At 39.2% G+C, this 22,096-nt stretch overlaps 2 protein-coding genes and 1 pseudogene across 2 annotated transcripts in view; 1 reads left to right on the forward strand and 2 right to left on the reverse strand.

Annotated features, from left to right (window-relative positions):
- LOC145493923 (thiopurine S-methyltransferase-like) overlaps nucleotides 1-22,096 on the forward strand; it is a 152,429-nt gene that overhangs the window by 99,256 nt on the left and 31,077 nt on the right. The gene's annotated exons all lie outside the window — the stretch shown is intronic.
- LOC145493712 (adenosine receptor A2b-like) lies at nucleotides 136-6,178 on the reverse strand (annotated as a pseudogene).
- LOC145493773 (tumor necrosis factor receptor superfamily member 16-like) lies at nucleotides 5,513-22,056 on the reverse strand. Its single transcript, XM_081473231.1, has 7 exons — nucleotides 18,987-22,056; nucleotides 11,546-11,710; nucleotides 10,743-10,988; nucleotides 9,900-10,062; nucleotides 8,199-8,390; nucleotides 7,282-7,467; nucleotides 5,513-6,608 (listed from the first exon to the last, which is right to left on the reverse strand). Exons 1-7 carry the CDS (start codon nucleotides 19,002-19,004, stop codon nucleotides 6,331-6,333), a joined length of 1,248 nt encoding a protein of 415 aa, XP_081329357.1. The 5' UTR covers nucleotides 19,005-22,056; the 3' UTR covers nucleotides 5,513-6,330.

Here is a 22,096-nt window from a genome sequence, read left to right on the forward strand (position 1 = left end):
GAAAACACCGTTTTCAGGGCTTTTACCTTGCGTTTTGATAAATAAATGAGTCCTAATAAATAGTTCATAGGTTTGTAAAAACTCAACTGAATTCTCCCAGCTAAAGGCGGTCTTTCTGAAAAATACCTTTTAAAATCAACGACGAAACAGCAGTTTCTTCACGACTGTGCGAATCTCACGATCTCGCCAACAGTGCAATGCAGGGTTTACTGAGACGAATTAAGGTAAATCAATGTAGTAACAGTAAAATATACACTCGGCGAAAAGTTTAGGCCAGCAAAGGCCATGTTGGTGACAAACACGTAAGGCGAATAACAAAAAAGAAGTAAAATATACACGAAGAATGAGTTTAAAGCAATTTTCTTGAATCTTGAAACCCTGAAATTGACATTCCCCTGCTGTTGTTGAATCTGTCTCTGATGGCGTCGAACGACGAGATAGATTTTCATGTAAACGATTAAGTTTCCAACAAGAAGGCTGATAAAAGTAGCTGATAAGACATCATGAAGTACGCTTGAATCCCACAGGCTGGAGAACACAATAACACTAGAAAGAGCCCAAATAAAAATAACAACGCCAGTGACACGAAACGGCGTCACCACTGCATGGTAGCGCAAATGGAACTGAAGAGCAAGCAGGCGCTCGATTCCAATTGCTGTGACAGTAATGAAAGAAGCAACACTCAAAAATGCCGCCACAATGTTGTAAAGTAAAAAGACATGTACAGTGTATTTCACTGTTATTAAAATGTTAGCTATAAAGAAAGGCTCCAGAAGGAAGCCAACGGTAAGGTCTGAGACGGCCAGATTTGCGAGTAAGATGTTCGCCGCCGAATGCAACGAAGATGTCTTCCAAATTGTGATCAGAATGGCTGAGTTCCCCAACAGTGTCGTAAGGCAGAGAAAAATGAGGATTACGCCATTTGCAATCCGAAAATTTAGCTCTTCTGGCTCTTGTTCAAAAGATCCGTTAAATCCTGAAGACTGATTTGAAAACGAGGAAAACCAACCGCCATAGCTGGGAAAGTGTTGTGTTCTGTCTTTCGAAACGATAACAGGTTTGGTTCTTACCGTATCGATCGATCTGCTGCGACGGAAAAATAACTTTGATCTTGGCAGTTTTTCAATACATATTTATTTAATTGTTGCTCGCAAAGTAATATTTTAAGGCGAAGTCTTTATAAAATTCATCTGTTTTGTCTGTTAGCCTTGTAGGCGGAGATAATCTTTTGTAAACTAGACAAAAGAAATGAAATTAAAGTCAGTTTTACTGAACGGCAAATTGAACAAAATGCCATAGACCCAGCGTTATTGCCCACTTCACATTTCTGTCAGAATAATATCAGCTTAGAAGGAACTAGCAGCAAAACAGTGTTCTTCTTACCTTCAAACTCTTCAATTTCGTTTGCAAATTACGTTCTGCTTGCCTATACTATTGACATTACTATGTGCCTAGAAATTAAAAAGATCAGAAATAATGAAAAACCACCCTCAAAATCAACTGATTGTATTCCAAGTTATTGTTCTGCAATGGCAGATCAAATAACCAATCTTGTTATAACTTTGAAAAAGTTTTTTCAATTCGCTATTCAACGTAAGACTGGCTTACAAAATTAATTGCATTTCATTTGTAACATTTGTCACGTACCTTTTTATTGATAACAAAAATATTAGACTATATTTCTGACAGACATCGACGTAATGGTCCCTCGTATTAACAATAACATACAAAAGAAACGGAAAGAAGTGGGAAACATTCGAATATTTTTGTTATTAAAAAATGGTACGTGACAAATTTTATGAAAGAATTCCAATTAAGTTTTGTGGTCCCTCAAAATGCAATTACATACAAAAGAAACAGAAAGATGTCATCAACAGCTGTCCGATAGTCGCTCACAACGAAAACAGATTGTTAGTAAAAACCTCACGAAAACTGAGACCAGGACAGAAACGAAAAAACAAAAAATAGCTGACCCAAAGAAGCGATGAAAGCGTATAAACACCAACAAATTTTCGGTAGCATCTCAATATTACGTTTCATTCTGCAATGAAACTTCAACGCAAATTATAAATGCGTTCTGATCTATTTTATCACTCATTGCCATCTCGCTTTGTTACCATATTGAGGAACAGGAAGTTTACTCATTAGGTTCAAGTGAAACTTTTATCTATAAAAATCACGTTTCTTGCAATTCTATATGTTTATCATTTTTTTTTGGAGGGGGCGCGAGGACGTGCCTTATACTTAGCTAAACATATATTTCCTCACGCAATCCACGCTATTCGTCGCTTAATTTTCCCCAGGAAAAAGCGATCAAAGAATTAAAATTTAAGACAATGGTTGCTCTTTGGTTGTGCGACGTTTCCGGAACAATCACAATGGCACAATATAGTGCTATGAGAATGAATGTTACCTAGTTGTAAAAAGCAAAACATTAGAGAAGCTCACCTCCAACATAGATTTTGACAACAGAAGCATTCAGATAACCCCGGAGAAGCAAACCGAACGTGAGAAATGTGTTGAAGGCAGTTTTGTCCAATCTTTTCACCTTGAAATGTTTATTTTCCTGTGATAGTTGGTGAACGAGCCGAAGGCGAGGTTAGTAACTGACTTGTAAAAAAGAAAAGAATGCGACGAATAAATACCTAATGCGGACCTCACGCTAGTTCAACGAAAGCTATATTTCGAACTTATCTCAATATTTCTCCTTTGCGTTGGTGAAGATGAAATTTTAGCAGTCTCTCTCTGTTCGGATGGCGCGGCGTGCAGCACAACCGCGAGTCGGTAGAGGGGGCGGCGCTTACATCAAGAATGTCAGTTTACATCGGGAATGCAATAAAAGAGGGAGGGGTAATAAACAAGACACTAGCCTCCCTCCAGGAAGGGGGGGGGGGGTGGGGAAACGAACTGATTAAATCATTCTTCTTCCGAAGTTGAAGCGTAAGTGTGTACGCAAGCAAGTAAGGCAGGCAGGCAGACAGGAAGGTTGGAAGGACAGACGGACAGAAGGAACTTAGTTTAAGTTATGTGCAACAGTGGTCGGGCTTTTATTTAGAGAAAATTAAGTTACTTGTTGAATCATTTCTAAAAATATTTACACTACCATTACAAATATATACTTTCCCAAAGCCTTCGTTTCGGTTACATGTAACATTTTTTCTTTCAACGATACACATTTTCTTCTACAAATATGTGTCCAATTGACCAAAAATACATCCTTCTATACTTTATAAATGGGCGCAATAACTTTTCAATCTTGGAGCAAAAAGGTATAAAAATAACAACTCCCATTCGAATTTCTGTCTTTGTTGACCTTTTTCATTCTACAATAGAATTCTTTGAGAACGTAAACTTTTTCCACATTTTCGTTATTTTCTTACAATCTAATTATTATAGAAATCGGTCTAAATTATTTCATGCGACTCAATAGTTTTTTAAACATACAATACTCTGTTTTTCTTTCGTTCAGCATATTCTAAACGGATAGAATAACCTTAATAATTATTTCAAATTAAACTCTTTTCATTTGCAATCAGTGCAAATCATGTCAGTAGCAAACTAGTGTTAAATAAATTAATGTGGTTTTGAGTTCATCAATACCGTACAATAGCGGTTTATGTATTGTTTTCACTTGTGTCGAAACGTAATTGGTTTTGCATCATACGCTACACGGTTGGCTTAAAAAACTCGCGCCACGTTTTCATCCAATCACAAGTCAAACCAAAACCAATCGCGACTCGCGCAGGCACGTTTTCCCGGGCTTTGCGTCAGCTACATGCATTTACTACGGGTTTTGATTGGTTCATTGACTTCATTGGATTTTCCGTGTCGTTTGCAATTAACCAAGGTGATAAACTAAGTTTTGGTTTTACGACACTCAAATGACAACTGCTCTAGTGAGTTGCTTTGAAGGCCGAATGTACAGAGAGTTACTTCCTTGAGAAAATAGGTGTTTTGCATAACTTTGTTTTAGATGTACGTGCATGATAATGTGATGTCAGTGAAAACAACCTCGTTCCCAGGTTCTCTTTCCCCCTCCTGGAAACGAGGTTCAGTAAGAAGGTTTCTGCAGACGAGAGGCCTGCAATTCAACCCCAAAACTACCATATTGATGACCCCCTCTAAGAAGATCAGAGCGGCCTCTGATGATTGCCTGTTGCACGCTAGGGAGAGTAAGCAAGCTATGACAACGACGGCAATGAAAACCCCACCAAACAAAATATTTAATGAGCGAAACAATGGCTGTGCACCTGCGTTATAAATCCTTGTACATAATTTTTTTGACGTCCTCTGAAAAGCAAGAACGTGAAAAGACCAAGTTCTACGTAGTCTGAGGAACGGACTGGAGGCTGCCATTACATATTAAGCCTTAGCACTTTTTAGAGCCATTGGAGTACTGAACAGATCTAGACAATTGCGAATTTCGCTGATAAAATTTAAATTCATTTTTGACTGGGCGTAGTCTTCGTTGCTTAAACTCCTTGCTTTTGAATTCACGCTGGCATAAACGTGACAACAAAGCAACCATTCACACACTAAACGTGAATCTATGTGGAGATGCGCTTCAGTATAAAAGACTTTTTCGATCGATGCTCAGACTTTCGAGCAGAAGAATTATTCAGTAGGTGTAGAGACACTTCTCTTTCATTACGCTGTCCCATATCCAGGCCTACTTCAGGCCAACAGTAACAATTTAAATGCATTTTTTATCTTTTTTTGTTTTTTCTTCTCGTTTATCAGCATCTTGGCAATTCGTGGAGCTCCTGGGGATGGGGGGAAGAGGGCGAGGAAACGGGCCAGACACGAAAAAGAAACTCTACGGGAAGTTGTGAATAAAATCTGCCTCACCTCAAATATTCTCACCAACGAACTTACTCCTAATTTCCTTTGCACGAATCCAAAACGATATAAAAATATCCGGCTAATTTAAGTTTCTCCCTTTCTCGTAACTTTGTTTCCTTTTTAGGTGTCCACCCACCCTCGCCCCACCCCCGTCAGGGATCCAGTAGTGCTCTTGTCGTTCGCTATGTAAACGGAACAAGCTTTTTTTCAGTTCAACTATTAAGTTTCTTCATGGGTAACCTAACTTCCGGGGGGGACTCCCGTATAAAAAGGCCAGGAGTGCTCGTCGGAAGTTTTGAAAAGAACACTTAAGAGGTAACAATATCTTGTTTAGTGGGCGTGGCTTGAAGATTTTTACCCCTAAGAGGCACCAATTCTGAGACAAAATCAAAAGTCAGTTGATTTTCAAATATCTCTTGTTTCGGTTCAATACCCTGAAAGGTACCGTAAAAGCTCTCGCTGCGGACCTTTCGAAGCTGAACACCTTAAGACGTACGAAACCGTTTTTTTAACCCCTAAAAGGCACGACGAGCACCCCCGGATGGGAGTGGCCTCGGAACCTGAAGGTCGGCACGCACAAGGGGATTGCAACTAGTCGCGGGGACAATTCCCATCATGTGAACTAGCCATTTTTACCATAAAATCTAGTCGTAGGGACTAAAATTTGGACCCTGCGACTAGTCGCACGAATTCAAACTGGTTTGAATTTTTGGGTCAAGTCGCCTGCGACTTGTTCCTCAAAACGCTTCGTGTGAAGTGTTCGTGGGACAAGACCCTGCGACCAGTCCCTTCGTGTGAACTCTCAGGGGACTAGTTGCAGGGAGTAGTCCCCTCGTGTGTGCCGACCTTAACAACTTGCCGACGAGCTGGAAGATGTCTCTTTCGGCGAAGTTGCATCTTCCGAAAATCTAACAGGTACGAGAGTTAGTCCACCGTTAAGGCGTTATTCCTAAGGTAATACCTCCATCTCAAGTTATTAGTAGGTCACTCCTAGTTGAGAAAATCTCAGGAGGGCCTAAATATAGCAAATCTTGTGACGTAAATTTTGCTCACGTAGTCAGCCCAAAAACATTTACACTCATTTTAATCCTTCACGAAAGCATCCTCGCAACGCGCGTGGTAGCATCCGCGGGAGAACTGGGTACTATCTTTAAAATAACTTGAGAAGTATTGTCTTGGGAATAAGGCTTAAATGAGTGATTGATCCCGATTCATCCTGAGGATGAATGAGCGATTCATCCTCTTTTGGAAGAACTGAATTCTCAGCCACCTGACCAAACATCTGCCGTACATTTCCGATTAACTTTCCGTTAATCCTTTGGGAGGACTCCGCCATAAGAGCTTTTCAAGAAAGTCAAGGCATTCCTCGACTAACCTAGGGTAAACGAAGTTTCATGAGGCAGAACTTACGAAAACGTTCTCTGAAGTTTAGCGCCTCGTCACAGACATCACAGTTCCTCTCGCTTCAGTCCAGTCTTGCGCGGCACTTTAGCTGTCCCATTGCTTTAACACTTGCACACAATCGTCGCGTTTCATTTTTTTAAAAACATTTAAGAGCACGTCGACCGTCGAACCGTCTCTCTGGCCCCATTCCTCAAGCGTTCTCTGAGTGGCTTCCTCTGGACAGAGCTCCATGTTTTTGACCTCATTTGCAGTGAAGCCGAGATGTCCCGCCAGCGTTACCCAGTTTTTGCTTGATTTGGGGTTGAGAAGTCTTCCCAACTCAATGAACACATTCGAGGGAAGATCACGGACCAAGGTCTTATCTGCGAGATAATAACAGACACCAATGGCAATTTATTACTGGATTTTGGCCAAAAAGGTTGTCAAAATTTCGGCTCATGATCAGTGATCGAACGAGCAAACGCCGAAAAAACATAAGGATAAATGGTTGTGGTATACGCAAGCTAACTTGCCAATCTATAAGGTTAAAGCATTTTGCAGCTCAAGGATCGAAGGAGCTTCATGCCTCGTTACAGGCGACACGTGCGTGACCAGAAATATCGTTACTACCCCTGGAATGTTTTTCTAAGATTTGCTACAAAATTAGTCGGTGGCATCCTTGATTGGAGAGATGCAATGTTAAAGAATAAAAAAGACTGGAAAGCAGACCTTACCAGGCATACTAACCATTTTGGAACTCTGAGCTTCGATTCGTTTGGTCGGGTACTGACCAAACGAGTCGCAGCCTCTAACGACAAGAATGACAGACAAACCACCAGAACACTGCGTTTTTTGCAACGTTACAGACATGCGCAGCTGTCGAAAAAACAATTCTTCTAGCCAGCAGTTGTTCTCAATCTGAATAAGATTACACCTGGGAAATCTAAAAGATCACGTGCGACACGCAATAACTCGCGCGCGTTTCTTTTCACTCTACGAGAGGAACGCGGAAGTAACACGTTAAACTACATTCACAATCAACAGATTGATGCTCACTTTTTCCATTTCCAATGCTGACGCCCTGTAACGAGCCGCTACTTCCCTGGGAGTCAGAGTCTCGTTGCTGTCCACTGGACTTCGCGTTATTGGTGCGCCTGCCTCTCAAACCGTGAGATGAACGCGCGTGGGCGGGTGTCTCTGAAGTCGTTTGAGGAACTATGTCATACTTGGGTTCTTCTCTTCCTAAAAATAAGAAGCAAGTTAAAACATAAATTCTTTTCACAGGGTTTGTTTTTTGATGGCCTTTTTCGCGCGCGTTACTTCGTGGTCACGCAACGCTCGTATCGGGGAAAATATTGCGCGGCAGACTCAAGTAACGGTCCTGGGGGAAAACGTTTTGTTCTGAGCAGCTGGTTTTGTTAAGTCATAAGTGTAATGCAAAGCCCCGGGCACACAATTGAAGGTGTAATGTTTTCACCGGGCCGTGTGTTGGAAACAGTTGCGCGTAAGTGGTCTGGCAAAGCCATCAGCTATTCTCGCACCTGTTGGATAACAAATCTTGGAACCCAAACACGATAGGTTCTCTTCATTGCTTTGACTTTTTTCCTCAGAGAGCAATAGTTTTAGATACTTGCGGTTCAGGGCGACAACAAAGGTCACAGTTTTGTAAATCTAAACATTAAGTCTGGGTGGTTCGAAAGGTGGATAATGCTATACAGTGGATGAATCACTGTCCAGTGGATAGTGAGGTTTATCCGTCGGATAACGACTAATCCGGTGGATAGCGTTATCCAGCCATAGAACAACCAGGGTGAGAACTTGCTTCGAAGTCAACATATGTTGTATGGATTATGGCTGCATGTTGCCTCATCGACCAAATCTGTTGCCAGCGACGTCGCAGCTTGTTCACAAGTCTTAAGGAGTATAAGGAATCATAAACGAAACACTTTTGAGTTCAGTTCTGCTCTACGTACCTGCAGGATCATTGACTATGATTCTCTCATCACAACGCCTCCTCAACAAGCAAAATATGGCGACTGCAATACCAGAAACTACGAGAATGGCGACAGAAATTCCAATGATGTAGCTCATTTTATTGTTTTTTTCCGTCTCCAGTGGCCCGAGCGAACTTCCTCCATTTGTTGGCCCGGAAGCCGTGAGAGGAACTGCAAAAGATGGATTAAAATAGTATAAGAAAGTGTCTTCAACCGAGAATGACCCGAAAGGTCTTTGACGTTACTTCAGTACGCTCTGCGATTGGCTTAAAGATTCGCACCAACTACTCAACCAATCAAAAAAAAAAAAGATCAAAAGCCAAGCGCGATCGAGTCATTGTTTTCCCGCGCTTGGTGTTGTTCACGTCACACTCATAAGTTCCCATTGTAATATTGATTGGCCGTTGCTTTGAAAAAAATATCATGCGTCGCGGATGTGTTCCTCGCAGGCGGCATGCACGAAACGAGGATGTCAGGCAAAGGTCGTAAACAACCTGGGACTGATCGTTTAGGTAATTTAGAATTCAAGTGAATTATGATTTCAGCTTTGTAACTTTTCGGTGAGGATTGATGACAACATTTTTATGATTCCGCTTTAAGTTTAAATAATGATAGCCTGCGCTGGTTGTCATGGCGGTGTCACGACAGCTACCTAACGGAGGAGGAAAAATAACTAAGGTAAAAAATCAGTCCGGGTTCGATCACTTTCGAAGAGTTGAAGAATTTTCCTGATTATTATTTTCTTACCAAAGAAAGCAAACGATTCAAGCAGCATAATCCGAAGGCTGTCCGAAAACAATGTCGCGTTTTCCGAAGACTGACGAGTATTGTCGAAAATGTACGATTACGGATTTACAAAGATAATTGTGAAAAATCATCTTTTTATAAACAATTATTGGATGAGGTTTTTGTGACATCTAGAATAATCAAGGTCGGGGTAGGGGTTATCACCTACCGAGACCTTGATTATTCTGGATATCACAGAAACCGAATCTAATAATTGCTTTATTATACGTTGAACGAAAAAAATGGAAGTCGTGTTTTTGCTTCTTCACTGACGGTTAGCAACACAAAGCGCGCGAACTTGACACGATTACCCTTAGGCCCAGTTCAGACATCGTGCCTTTGCCGTGCCGAACTAAATTCAGGAATTATGTTCGACAAAAGCACGGCAGAAGCACGGCGTCTGAATCAAACTTTTGAATTAAGTTCGGCAAGCAATTAAGTTCGACAAGCTCTGCCGTGCTACACGACTCTGGCACGGCAGTGATTCAAACGCCGTGCTTCTGCCGCGTTAAACAAAATTCATAATTATATTAATGTATTTGGCGAGATTGCGTTCCCACGGGGAGTTAGGAGGACAACTGTTACGAGGCATCAGTATATCCAGAATTTGGTTCGACTCTGGCACGACGTCTGAATCAGAGTTGTTTTCCAACCGTGCTACAGTCAAACCTAATTGCAATTTAGTTCGGTACGACAGAAGCACGACGTCTGAACTGGGCCTTAGAAATCATGTACTGCGGTCATACATGAAATGATTATTATATAATCTGCAGCTAGATGACGTCACAGGCGTTGATTTCGAAAATTCACTGTACGCTTTCGGCCAATCAGAAGAGAGATAGTGAGTTCAATGTGTAATAAATCTCTGTACATGGTTAATAACAACTCCCTTACCAGTGGGAACGGTTTTTGATGTCTGGATTTTACTTTGAGTAATATTTGCTCGTGAACAGATAGTATTGTGTGACGCGTTGCACTCTTCTTCGATACCAGCACCATCACATTTCGAGCAAGGAGTACATGGCTCATTAAGGCTGACTTTATCCGAGAAGGTACCCTACACGTACGTAGTGAGAAAATATATATAAATTAATTGCTTTACCATGTCAAACTTCAAGTATCTAAGATCCTAACCGTAACGTTTGGGACACTTGCTGTAGAAGTGCTATTTTCTCTCTCCTCCCAGACATTGTTGGGTCTTAGAGTTATGGTTACCCTAACCCTTACCCTAACCCTAGGTCGGACACTGTTCAAGGGGTGAGGGGGAAAGACCATTTTGTAGAGCTATTTTTGTGAGTGTAAATAACTGTTTACTTGTTTAATATCCCTATAGGTGTACGGACCCCTACGGACTTGGGGATGGGGGAGGGGGGGGTTTGACCTTCTTGCCCGAAAAAAATTCGCGATGCCCGAATGCGTTAGTGTTGAAATCGGGATGCAAACGCAGTCAAATTGCGTGGAAAACAAAATCGTTCACATTTCTTACATCTAATGAAACTGCTATGATTTCAAAAATAGTTATATTCAAAGCCTGCAGACTTAATGACATCTATCAGTTATCTCAATTTTTGTCGATTTTTGCCTGAATTTTTGTCATTTTTTACGTGAAAAATTACATAATTTCCGTAGCTGATGAACTGCAGCCCCCCCCCCTCCCCCCTCTACCCACCACTCCTAGGTCATGCGTTTATGAATATTCCACACCAAAAAGGAGAAATTTATTGCTAGCATACAAACCTGAGGACATGGTTGACACTTAGTGTTGGATGTCTGCGTACACGGGGACAACACCCCCTCCCCGACAGCACACTTGCTACAATCCATGCAATACAAGAAAGATGGGTCATGGTACTTCCCCGGCTCACAGCCACATTCTCTGTTACGACTCGGCTTGCAAGACTCCAGTGCAACCTGGGATGGGCCACACTTCTTACAAGCATCGCATTCAGTGCTGTTGTTCTTTTTATCCATGAATGTTTCCCGCTGTGGAAGAAAAACGAAATAAAAATACATGAATAACATGACTATCGGTATTCATTCTCGATCTTAGAGGACAATAACTCAAGGAAAATAAAATGTAACAAGCAAATGACACAGACAAGCATACTATAACTAAACGAAAAATTAAGAACTGGTCAAAGTCAAACAATATGGTAGAGATTATCTGTAAAAGGGCAACAAGTCCCATACAAAAACAAAGTATACAACAAATCCTCACTCAAGAAAAACAATGATCAAAATATATCGCTCCAAATTTTTTTGGCCATAAGTATGGCCCATAGCAAAGTATTAGGTAATAATTTAAAACCAATAAAAAAAGATAAAGAAAAGAAAATGAACTACTGTAATTTATTAAAGAAATAGGCCATTTTCAAGTTGCCTTTTGCCTCTCTGTCAAAACGCGTCTTAATGCAAGTCCATTCGTTTGGAAATGTGTTCCCCCTACAGGTTTATTTTCATGGATATCACACTCATTTCATATGAAAGGTTTTGAAACAGAGCCACAAGGTAACTCGGAAACAGTCTATAGGGAATCTTACTGGGCATGGCTCACAAAAGGAACTTCCTTTGCTTTCGTTGCACCGATGTTTTAGGAAAGTGCCCACTGGACAGAGTTGGCAACAGAAGTCTTTGCCATCAAAATAATCTTTAGGGCAGTGGAGCGCAAACATCGTACCCAGAAGGGTGAAAACTGTGAACACAACCTAAAACAATGGAAAAAGAGAAGTGCATTAGACAGTCAATCATTATCAATAGCAACAAATGTTGGGATGAACGAAATAATCAGAGCCTGAGGACAAAACGTGTTGCCGGTGCAAAAAAGGCGGGAAAATAGGCCTAAACCGGCTTGCATCCCCGCGCTATCTTTGCTTTGATTGGCTAAAAGCTACAGCGCAAGATAGGAGTGTTGAAAAAAATGATACTTTGATCTTCGCTCTTTAAAACTGCTTTATACTGACAGGTCATTATTGTCAAACTGACTCGTTGAACAATACAATTACTTGCGCTACTTACAATCCTAACACTTACATTAATTACTTACATTACTATAATACGATCACTTACTCTACTTACATGTAACACGATTAATTGCACTACTAACAAATATAATACAATTACTTCTTACTTCAGCGCTACATACAATTCTTGCACAGCAAATAAATTACTACACCATGTTTAATTGTAACGCATAAATTTCAGTAACTTGAATTGCTACTTTAAGCCGATGACAAGATACAGTCAGTATACATGTGCCATTCTTCTTTTCCTTTTGTTTCTATTTTCGTTTTCGGGGAGTAGGATCAAATTAGCAAGAAATTACAAAAACCGCACCAGAGGCTTCAACTTTTTTTAAAGCGACTGGAGTTGTATTTTGTTCTATTTAATAGATATGTTTTAAATACAGTAAGAAATTGTTTAGTATTGGAGAACATTTTTTCTCCCTACATAACCTGAACACACTAATTATTATTTTTGTTGTTGTTTTAATTAATCAAACTATACTCTATTTTATAACACGTTTTGAAAGAATGCTGATAACGAAGATTTTGCAACACGCAAAGGGAATAATGAGGTCTGACATTTTTGGCGGTTTGAACCTCTAAAATCCCATTTGCTGTGAAAACGATGAATTAATACAAGTACAAACTTCATTTATTCAAACCAAGCATCAATGAAATCCTTAATAATGATTGTGGACAAATACAATTTTTAATATATAAACAATTAAGAACTATTCAAAACATATGAATGCTCAAACTAGCTTAACTTAGAATTTTCAGTAAACATGCGATTCTTTTACACCTGTATTACACTATCTGTATTAGTCTTCTTAAACATTCTGTCCTTTTTTGCTGAGTTAATGGCAACTTAAATTACACTAATTCACATACATTGAATCAGTGTCATAATTGCTCGCAAAATCCCTATAGAATATAACCGTGATGTCTGTTTACACTGAATTTTGCGTTGGACACAAAAGGTTACATAGCTATAATCTTTCTTTTAAAACGTTTAGTAAATTTCATTCTCCCATCTTTTAGGCAAACCTTAAATTAAACTACAAAATAAAACAGCTTTACTCAATTTTCAAGTTGAGCCAGGACGAGAGCTCATTATGTTGCCAAATTTGCCTGAGAATTTACTCATAAGTTTTGTAGCGCATCTGCATAGCGAGAAATGGTGAAGTTATCTGAGTCAATATTTCTACTTTTCAAACAAGGACAACACAACGGAGCAACAGGCATATCTTTTTAGCCATTGTACTGCCTTGCGTCACACCCGCCCCCGAACTTCCACGGTCGCAAAAACTTGCCACAATTCGTATATAGCGATTCAACATTTAAAAGGCTTTCACTTTAAATCGAGCTTCCGAGAAGAGCCAAATGGTACAATACTGATGGAAAAACGCAACTAGATGAAATTCACGGTGATTTCGTCTAATATATTATACTATACTGAAGCGGAAAGAAGCTGCTAAATAATTTCCTCTAAGTGATTTATGCTTATGGATTGCTCGCAAAAGTTGTGCTGGATGCTTTTCGTTTCTCGTGTTCTCGCTGTTCGCTGAAAGGGTGTATTCTAGTCGAATTCAGCTCGTTTTCTCGTTACCTTTATTTGTCATTAGCAAGTACATGAATTTCGGACGCATAATTTGTCTTCATGCTTGCATGTCTAAGATTCCCTGGTTACGTTTACATCCTGAGTAAATTCACCAACAGCATTTACATGTAAGTACACGGCAGAATCTTCAAGTGAACAGCTAGAAAAAGCTACAGAACTCTTAGATTACTCACTTACTGCAGTAAGTTGTATATCGTGCTGGAGCTGACGAATTATAAGTATCTCCCTTCGTGTTCCTACAGTCATGTAGTATTAAAAGTCATGGGTGTTTGTAGGGGCCTGTTAAACGCTGACACGAAACCTTCCCTTGGTCTCTCTGCGAGTCTTATCACTCGAAGAAAGTTCTAACAGTTATCTTAAAAGCCAATGTTGCTTCACGTTTTAACTTCAGATGAATTTAGATCACAACAAAACGAAACGAAAAGGAGTACAGTATTTATTCCCTGAGGTATTGAAGCAAAGATCTATCTGGCAAATTGCCTTCTGTCACCTTTATCAGCCAAAAACAACGTTTGATTGGGTCAACGTATAGAATCTCTCTTCACTGTAAGAGACTAAATAAATAAACGACCTTTCGTTCGTCTGTTTGAATCTGTCATTACCATGAAAGCTGAATTTAGAATAAACTGGATACTTCAAAGCCAATAAAATGAAAACAATGTGCTCTATTATAGACAGTTATAGTACAATAAACTGTTGACTTTTATAGCAACATCATCAGTTTCCGACCCTTAAATTAACAAACATTATTGTTCAGCTTACCGGCGATAAAACGCAGAGATATAAGAAGAATATAACAATATTTACTCCAGTCTGCGGACATCAATGGAAGACGGTTAACTAACAAGGTGCAATATGCCAATTCAAGACTATTTGCTTTAAATCAAGCCTGCAGAATTGTAGCATGCCACAAAAAGTGTTAAGCCAAACAACGCGTATTTTGTGAACATGCAGAAATAAAGTCAATGATATGGTAAACTGAAGTAGTAAAAACTAAAAGATATATTAGTATGCCGAGAGAAAACTATTTAAAAACGAACCAGATCGGATCAGATGATTCAGGCGGTCTTAAATAATTTCTCAAGCTAAAGAGAACCCGTGCAAATATCTCAGTAGCATTAGTCTAACTAGAAAGCGTTTTGTCTAAATCTTCATAAACTAAACAATTTATAAAGTCATTTCACAAAATGTTTTCTTCAACTATTCACATAGCCGAAAAGGACTGAAGTAACAAAGGACCCAGTTGAAAGCTAAACGGTAAAGAAAAAAATAAGTGTACGAGAATTTCTTTCCGGACGTTCAATTCTTTCACCCATAGCATTGTTGTTGAATGAAGACGGGGAAGAAAAAAAATGTAAATGAACGGTTTTTGCAGCTAAACTACCCGTCGTCAACTTACCAGGGTAAATTGCCATGTTGACGAACTTAGTTTCAAGTACACAAGCAGCAAAAGTTACAGTCCTGAACGAAAACTTCGTTCAGGAACACGGCGAAGGAAAAACTAGACAGAACTGACCTACATACATTCTGTATACCTCGTGAAAACCTTTATAAATGAAACAGTTCATTGTTGAAGTACTTTTAATCACGAATTAAAAAAACCCTGATCCCTGTAATGGTGATGGAGAAATGAAATGGAGCCCTAGACAAGAAAATAATGTATTTTGAAGAAGAAGAGTTTGTCTTATATAATAAATCCACTTTGTAAACAATTTGTTGAAGACACACAGAAAAGCGAAGCCAACAAATAAATCGTAGCTACTTTATATTTTATGACTGTGCAGTGGACTGACTTCTTTTGATATCTAGGAACTTCTTTATGCTGTGATAATACAACGAACTACAAAGCTTTCTGTAAAGCATTTTAGAAACCGGTTCACTTGCGAATAAAAATTATGGCTTGTGAAAATGTAGGTAAGTAGTAGTGATAGCTCATTTTGGTAATTCGAAATCTTGGTCTCTGAAAATACACTGTACAGTATATCTAAAAATTGATTAAAATGGCTTTTGAATGAAGTTGCTTTATTATTATATGTTTATTATAAAAGCATAGAAAGGTTTCTTCGCTCTGTGTGAGTCAGTCCATTGTGCCAAAACTCTTAAACGCGGATTTGAAAAGCGCACGAATTCTAAATCACACTTCAACTAAATGCTTTCTAGTTAGACACTCTTACTGTTACTCGGCAGTCTTGTGGCTTCGAATAACTACTACAGCTAGAGCAGGATCACTTTTTTAAAAAATCCATGAAGAGTTGAATGGTTTAACGAGAAGTTAACAAAGCGACATGTATCACGAAAGCTTTGATAACATCATTATCACAAATAGTGATTGAAATGCCGAAACAAGCTTTTGATTACAAAAAGAAGCGAAAGTAAACTACGGCCTTTCGAGGTCACCTTGACTCCATTACCAAGTAGAGAGAGAGAAAAAAATAACGGTTGAGATTTGTAGTGTGAAAAGTGAAAGAAACAAACTACGTCAAGAAAAAAGATCTGCTTGAAAGCAAGATGTTTTATCAACGATTGTACATAAAGGATAAAGTTGCAATAAAATAATAATAATAATAAAAAAACATGTTGACAGTTATTTTCGAAGCGCAGGGAAATGTTCCAACGAGCCTTTACTCGTCAGTTCATGTTTTACCAGAACTGTCAAGCTATTTAACTTCATATCATATTTGTTGCAGCAACATATAAACGATTTGACTTAACCTTTTAACTTCTTTATTTTAATTAGGCAGTAATTTCATGTTGTTGTCTCTTCGTGAGGTTTTAGAAAGTCGCACACTTAAATTGTAAATTGAACATTTTTCTTAATAAACTTTCCTTATTGCTGGAGCTATAACTAAAATTTTATCAGGGATTTTAAAGGCTTGAGGAAAGAAGCCAACAAAAAATTTAAAACATATCGGGAACACAAGCACTACACTGGGTTTGCAAAAAAAAAAAATGTTTCGAAACTCGAAACTGCAGGCAAATCGTAAGCAGCCCTTTTCCCCTTGAAAATGAAACCAAAAATCCGGCAGAGTTCACGTTTCATTGAGATTCATTAGAGAAGTAATCTGAAGAAAATTTCGTTTGGAGCTAAACCCTATAAGGTCTCGCAATATCCCAGTGTTTTCAATTACTAGCAAATTTTACGAAGAGCTATTCAGTGCTTTTTCGTTCTACAATAAGAATTGCTGTATTGCAACGGTAATTGGAAGGCATATCAATCGAAAGATTGCTTTATTTTTACACAGCAACAGCGAAAAATGTTCGAATTAAAATTCGTGACTGATTTTTGAGATTAACCCAATATAAATCCTTGACTTTATCCCACTTAAGTTGAGATTAACACCGTAAGCTTTAAGATAGCAGACGCCTAATTCGGTATTTAAGTCCCCATATTATCTGCCGATTGACGAACTGTATTGAAGGGTTAAACAGAAAACAAGCAGGGAAACATGATTTTGGAGAAACGTGTTATTTGTTACCAGTATTTGAAGTACTTTAATGTTAAGAATATATGCGTATTGCTCTAAAACGTAACGTGGGTTTAGTGCAAGGCAACTGATTGCCGCAAACCAAACTAAACTAAGAGATCTTTTACACAGTGCATGAAAATAATTATTATACGGCGCGATATTGATAATCGAAAATTGTTTTGAAATTTATCGCTTTCTACGGTGTATATTTTGACATAAGAAAAACTGGATTCTCAAGGCAAGAGGATCGTTTTTCCGTTTTTAAATGTTTCATTCGAAAAGAACCACGCTTAAGAAGAGATTGTTTTAATACTCTTGTTGCATTAACGAGTCCCGTGAGCAAGCGACCTTTCCGAATTTGCATTCAAAATACACGTGTGTCGACAGATTTTAAGTCGAATATAAGAAAAACAAAGTTTTGAAGATGGTATTTTTTATTGAAAATAGAGACAATCGCGTTCTGTTTATCGATAATTCTCGTATTTTTATACCCAACTGAGAAATACGGTTGGGGGCTAAACGATGTTTTGTCAAAGTAAAGTCATTGCTATTGTCTTATCATTAGCAGGATGGCTTAACTTTTTCTGATGCAATGGTGGCGATTATTACCGATGTAAAAAATCGAAACGAATCTGATCTAAAACAAACCATAAGATGAATAAAAATATATGCCCGGAAATCTCCTGAACAGGAATTTATATTATGCTTAACTATTTCTAATTTGTCGAAAAACGTACTCTTGCTTTCTCGTGTATTTGATAGAGAATCAGTTTACTGTATTTTCAGTTCCGTTACAAAGTGTTCGGCTAGCGTGCTTTGCCTCCCGATTAAATAGTCGAGCTAACCTTGTAGACGTTAGTTACTTTCACTGATAATTTTACAGCAAAAGAAGCCGACGAACATGTCCCGGGCAATCAGAGTGTTGGGTTGAATCGGCCTTGAATATTCCTGACTGAACGATTCTCAGTTAACTTAACAGTCAACGATGAAATGATTCACTAATACTCCAAAAGTTTGATTCAAAATGAACTTCAAGCCTAATATACTCTTTATTGATCTTTTAGTGAAATCCTCTCTAAGTTAAAAGAAATTGAAATGGCCGATTTCTCCAAAGGTTTTAACTGCTGTACCTCCATCGGCAGTCGTCCCCAAGCACAGCACAGAACGAATTTGGTAGAGACGACGAGAAATAATCACAAATCTTTCCCTGGGGTCGTCGCAATAGAGTTTCCAGAGCAAGAACTTTCATGTAGGATTGCGAGCGTTTGAGACGGTTTGCCTGTTCGGGGTGCCTCTCTGAAATAGAGTTTACTCGAGGCCGACGTTAACCGCCCTAGAATTGCTGACTAAGGAGATTCCTTCGTACCAAATTGATTCCATCGTGTAAATTCAAATGTGTATCCACTAAAATAGCGAGGAAACATTTCATTTTAAGCTTCAGGAGTGGTAAATTTTAGTTGCTAATTTCTTCCTTAAACGGGCAAGTTGAAACTCGCCTTGTCGAGCAAAGTTAGGTTTATGGCTGACCATAGCGACTGAGACATACATCTCTATTGTGCTCAACTGTCTCAGTTTCCGTCACTAAACCATAGGGAAAAATATAGCATAGTTTGACCTTGTAAAATTTCCCCGAAGAGTCAAGGATTTTATACGTAAACAGGGAATATTGTGGTCCAAACCGACGGCCATAAACAGTAAAAGCTGCTTAAAATGTCACTGATTCCTCCAGTGTACACGAGGCTTTTGGCCCACCAAAACATGCTTAGCAAATTAGCGCGCGCGGAAAATTATCGAATCTTCTAATAGTTAGCTATGCATTTCGTAAGCAAACAACAAAAGTTTACTTTGCATGTGTCGTGAAGGTAAACCATTGAAATGCAGGTGTACTTACCAAGGTTTTAAACTCCATTTCGTCAGTTTCGTCCCTCGAAAGCGAGCCTGTAACGTATCTAGCACAGAAAAGTCTTCCGCCGGTCTGCGCCACGTCCAATCGCGTAACGCTTGATTGGTCAAAGATCAATTAACCAATAACAAAACCCATGATACACATGCATATCCAGATGTCAATAAACCGGGCGCAAGCTCTTTCAACCCAAACTCGCCGTTACAAAACTCAGAGCGGAAAAGATCGTTGCTTTTCGAGCACGACGGCCGCATTGCCGAAGAATTTTCAATTTGAGACGAGGTGGCTCGGCGTTAATTCAATCATTCGGAAAAAAGGACGCTTCTCCGGGATGAAAAGAACGTTGTTTTGACAGGACAAGCCCAGGCAAGTCCGCCTGTTCTCTTTTGTGATTGGTGGAAATCAACACTAGTGTGACAAAACGTAAGCGAGCAGCCCCCCAAGGGATTACACAGTGGCGCCAGAATTTACATTTGTACAGGTTTATTTCGAAACAGAAAACAACATTCTCTGGGAATTTTAAATTCTCGCACGACGTTTGACGAATACAACCATGAAAGAATGAAATTCTGATTTCGCAAACATGATCGTTTATAGACTGTCTTTTGAGGCGATGAGATTCATTGAAATCTTAAAGTGGTTGTCAGTGTGCATTCTAAAATTAACAGAGAGTAATGGAGTCTTCAAACACGCAGAAAATGCTTGCTATTTCTCTGTAAATTTCATTCCAGCATAAGGTATCGTTCGGATCGGCGTCAGACTCAAAATTCAATCATAGGACAATTATTATTTTCCCACAGTCTATGTGTGCACTGTCGGGTGACTGACACGAACTCGATGAACAGATGTTTTTTGTCTTTCGCGTGACCTGTTGCAAGATGGATTACAAATCAAGAGATATTGCTTTTGTTTTTCTGTCTGAAGCAAATTGCGGCGGTGTGAGTGTGAAGTTTACAATTTCTAAGTGTAAAATTTAACGATCTTTATTTTCTATTGAATTTTTTTTCTTTGAAATATACTCCTCGTTGAAAGTAAGATCCATTCCTACAAGGTGAATTTAGCTTATAATTTGTGGTGACTCGAAAATTGAACTGACAGAGGACAGGACTAAGAGTTTTGATATCACTGAACTGAACATGACTAACCATTTTCATTGCCAAACAGCGATTTATAACATTACGAAAAGCATAAGAGTTTATAACGAGTTGCTGTCGAGGCCAAAATATTGCGGACCTAATTTTTTCTCACCCGCGGATTTTCGGGAACCTACGGGCAAAACCTATCGTTCGCGTTGCACTGAAAGGCATCGGCTGTCGATCGACTTCTTTGGAAAATTAACGCGGATTATTACTTAGTGAACCATAACAACGCACTTGAAAGACAATTTTTAAAACATGTATACAACAGCAAACAAGCCTCAAAACGTAAACAGCACAATTAATATAGGCAGTTTGGACCGCCAAATTGAGTCAATTTCAATTAACATCGTCGAATATAAAACTTAATTTTATAATTCTATTTTAGACGTAGGGATTCTGTTGTTATGTCATCGCTCCGATTAAGAGACAATGGGAAAATAACATCCACAAACATAGCATTTTAACAATTATAACAACTACAAAAAAGTGGTACAGCCGACTCCCGATAACTCGAACCTTCAAGGGAAATTGAAAAAGGTTCAAGTTATCGGGAGTTCGAGTCATCGCGAGTTGAGAACCAATGACCGGAAATAAGGAAAAAACGGTGTTCATAAATATTTTCCTATTCATGCAGTGTACATTTTTAATCAAAATTAAATTACAGAATAGAGAAGTCAAGTGAAAATAAAACAGCACATCTCTAAATTACTGTATAAATCGAAATGTGACGTATAAATGTGAAAAATATAGCAAAGGAAAGGGGAAGAGAGAAGTCCAGGAACTGTGAACTGTACAGGTTTTTCACACGGCTGCTTCAAAATGAATTCAATGTTTTGGACTTCAGTACACTGTTTGTTTTAACTTCTCATGTATTGAGAGACAAGGTTCGAGTTATCGAGGGTAAAATTATGTAGAAAATGACCTGAAGGGAAACGAAAATTGCTTCGAGTTAGCGGGAGGTTTGAGTCAGCGAGCGCTCGAGTTACCGAGGGTAAAATTATAGTAAACGTATGACGGAAATCCAGGTTAAATCGATTTCGGTTTGAGTTAGCGCAAGGTTCGAGTTAGCGAGGGTTTGAGTTATCGAGAGTCGACTGCCTAATTTTTTACCACGGTTTCTTTTTTAGTTATACTTGTATGTATAGGATTCTGTCTTGCCTTTTGCTTTACTTTTGTCGATTAAAACGGTGAATAAGAACTAAGACTAACAGCTGATATGATTTATTTGTAATTACTACCAGGCGAATTTTTACTGGGACAGCCACATGACTGTAATCAAAACATCGTGCCTTAGTTCGTCACGCAAGGCGCTAAAATTATGTTGCGTGACGATTCACGGAAAGAACGATCACACTGTTGATACTCCCACATTTGAAAGGTCGGATGTCAAAAGTCTTGAGGTACTGATCATGGATAAAACATTTTGTTTTCAGTGCCTCTTTTCACCAGGGTGTTTCAGAATTAGTCATCGGCAATTTTAATAGGCTGGGGGCCATACGATGAACTAGAAATGCCTCAGAAACGGGGATGCGCTGGCATCAGCTACAGCTCGCTTCGAAACGGTCTCTTAATTTCAGATATATGCTCCCTCGGATATGAGCCCCTCTGCCCATCTAAAAGCCCCTACGAAGTGTACAAGTCCAGGGCTTATAAGCGGAGAGGGTTAAATTATTCCCATAGAACGACCTGTACCCAGGAAGAAAGAAAGCCGCGATAACGAACCAGAATCCCGAGATAAACAACTCGGATAAAACCGACCGCAAACGTGAGCTGAAACCACAGGTCGGATCAACATAATGTCAATACGGGATACGCGTGAGAAGTGGGGTGGGGTGGGGTGGGGGCGGGGGTGGTGGTGTATGGTGGATGGGCAGAAGAAACTTGTTACGCATATTCGTTTATACATGTATATGGCCAACCTGTCTCTGGTTATCAAGAGAATAATGGTAAACTGTTGAA

Source organism: Orbicella franksi, chromosome 7 (genome assembly GCF_964199315.1).
Source record: "Orbicella franksi chromosome 7, jaOrbFran1.1, whole genome shotgun sequence".
NCBI lineage: Eukaryota > Metazoa > Cnidaria > Anthozoa > Scleractinia > Merulinidae > Orbicella > Orbicella franksi.

Excerpts from the sequence above, each read along its gene's own strand:
- LOC145493773 (XM_081473231.1), bottom strand. Across the intron at positions 10,063-10,742 it reads AGTGTCAACCATGTCCTCAG|GGTACCTTCTCGGATAAAGT; the intron begins GTTTGTATGCTA and ends ACGTACGTGTAG. Across the intron at positions 8,391-9,899 it reads ATCAAAAACCGTTCCCACTG|TTCCTCTCACGGCTTCCGGG; the intron begins GTAAGGGAGTTG and ends CATCTTTTGCAG.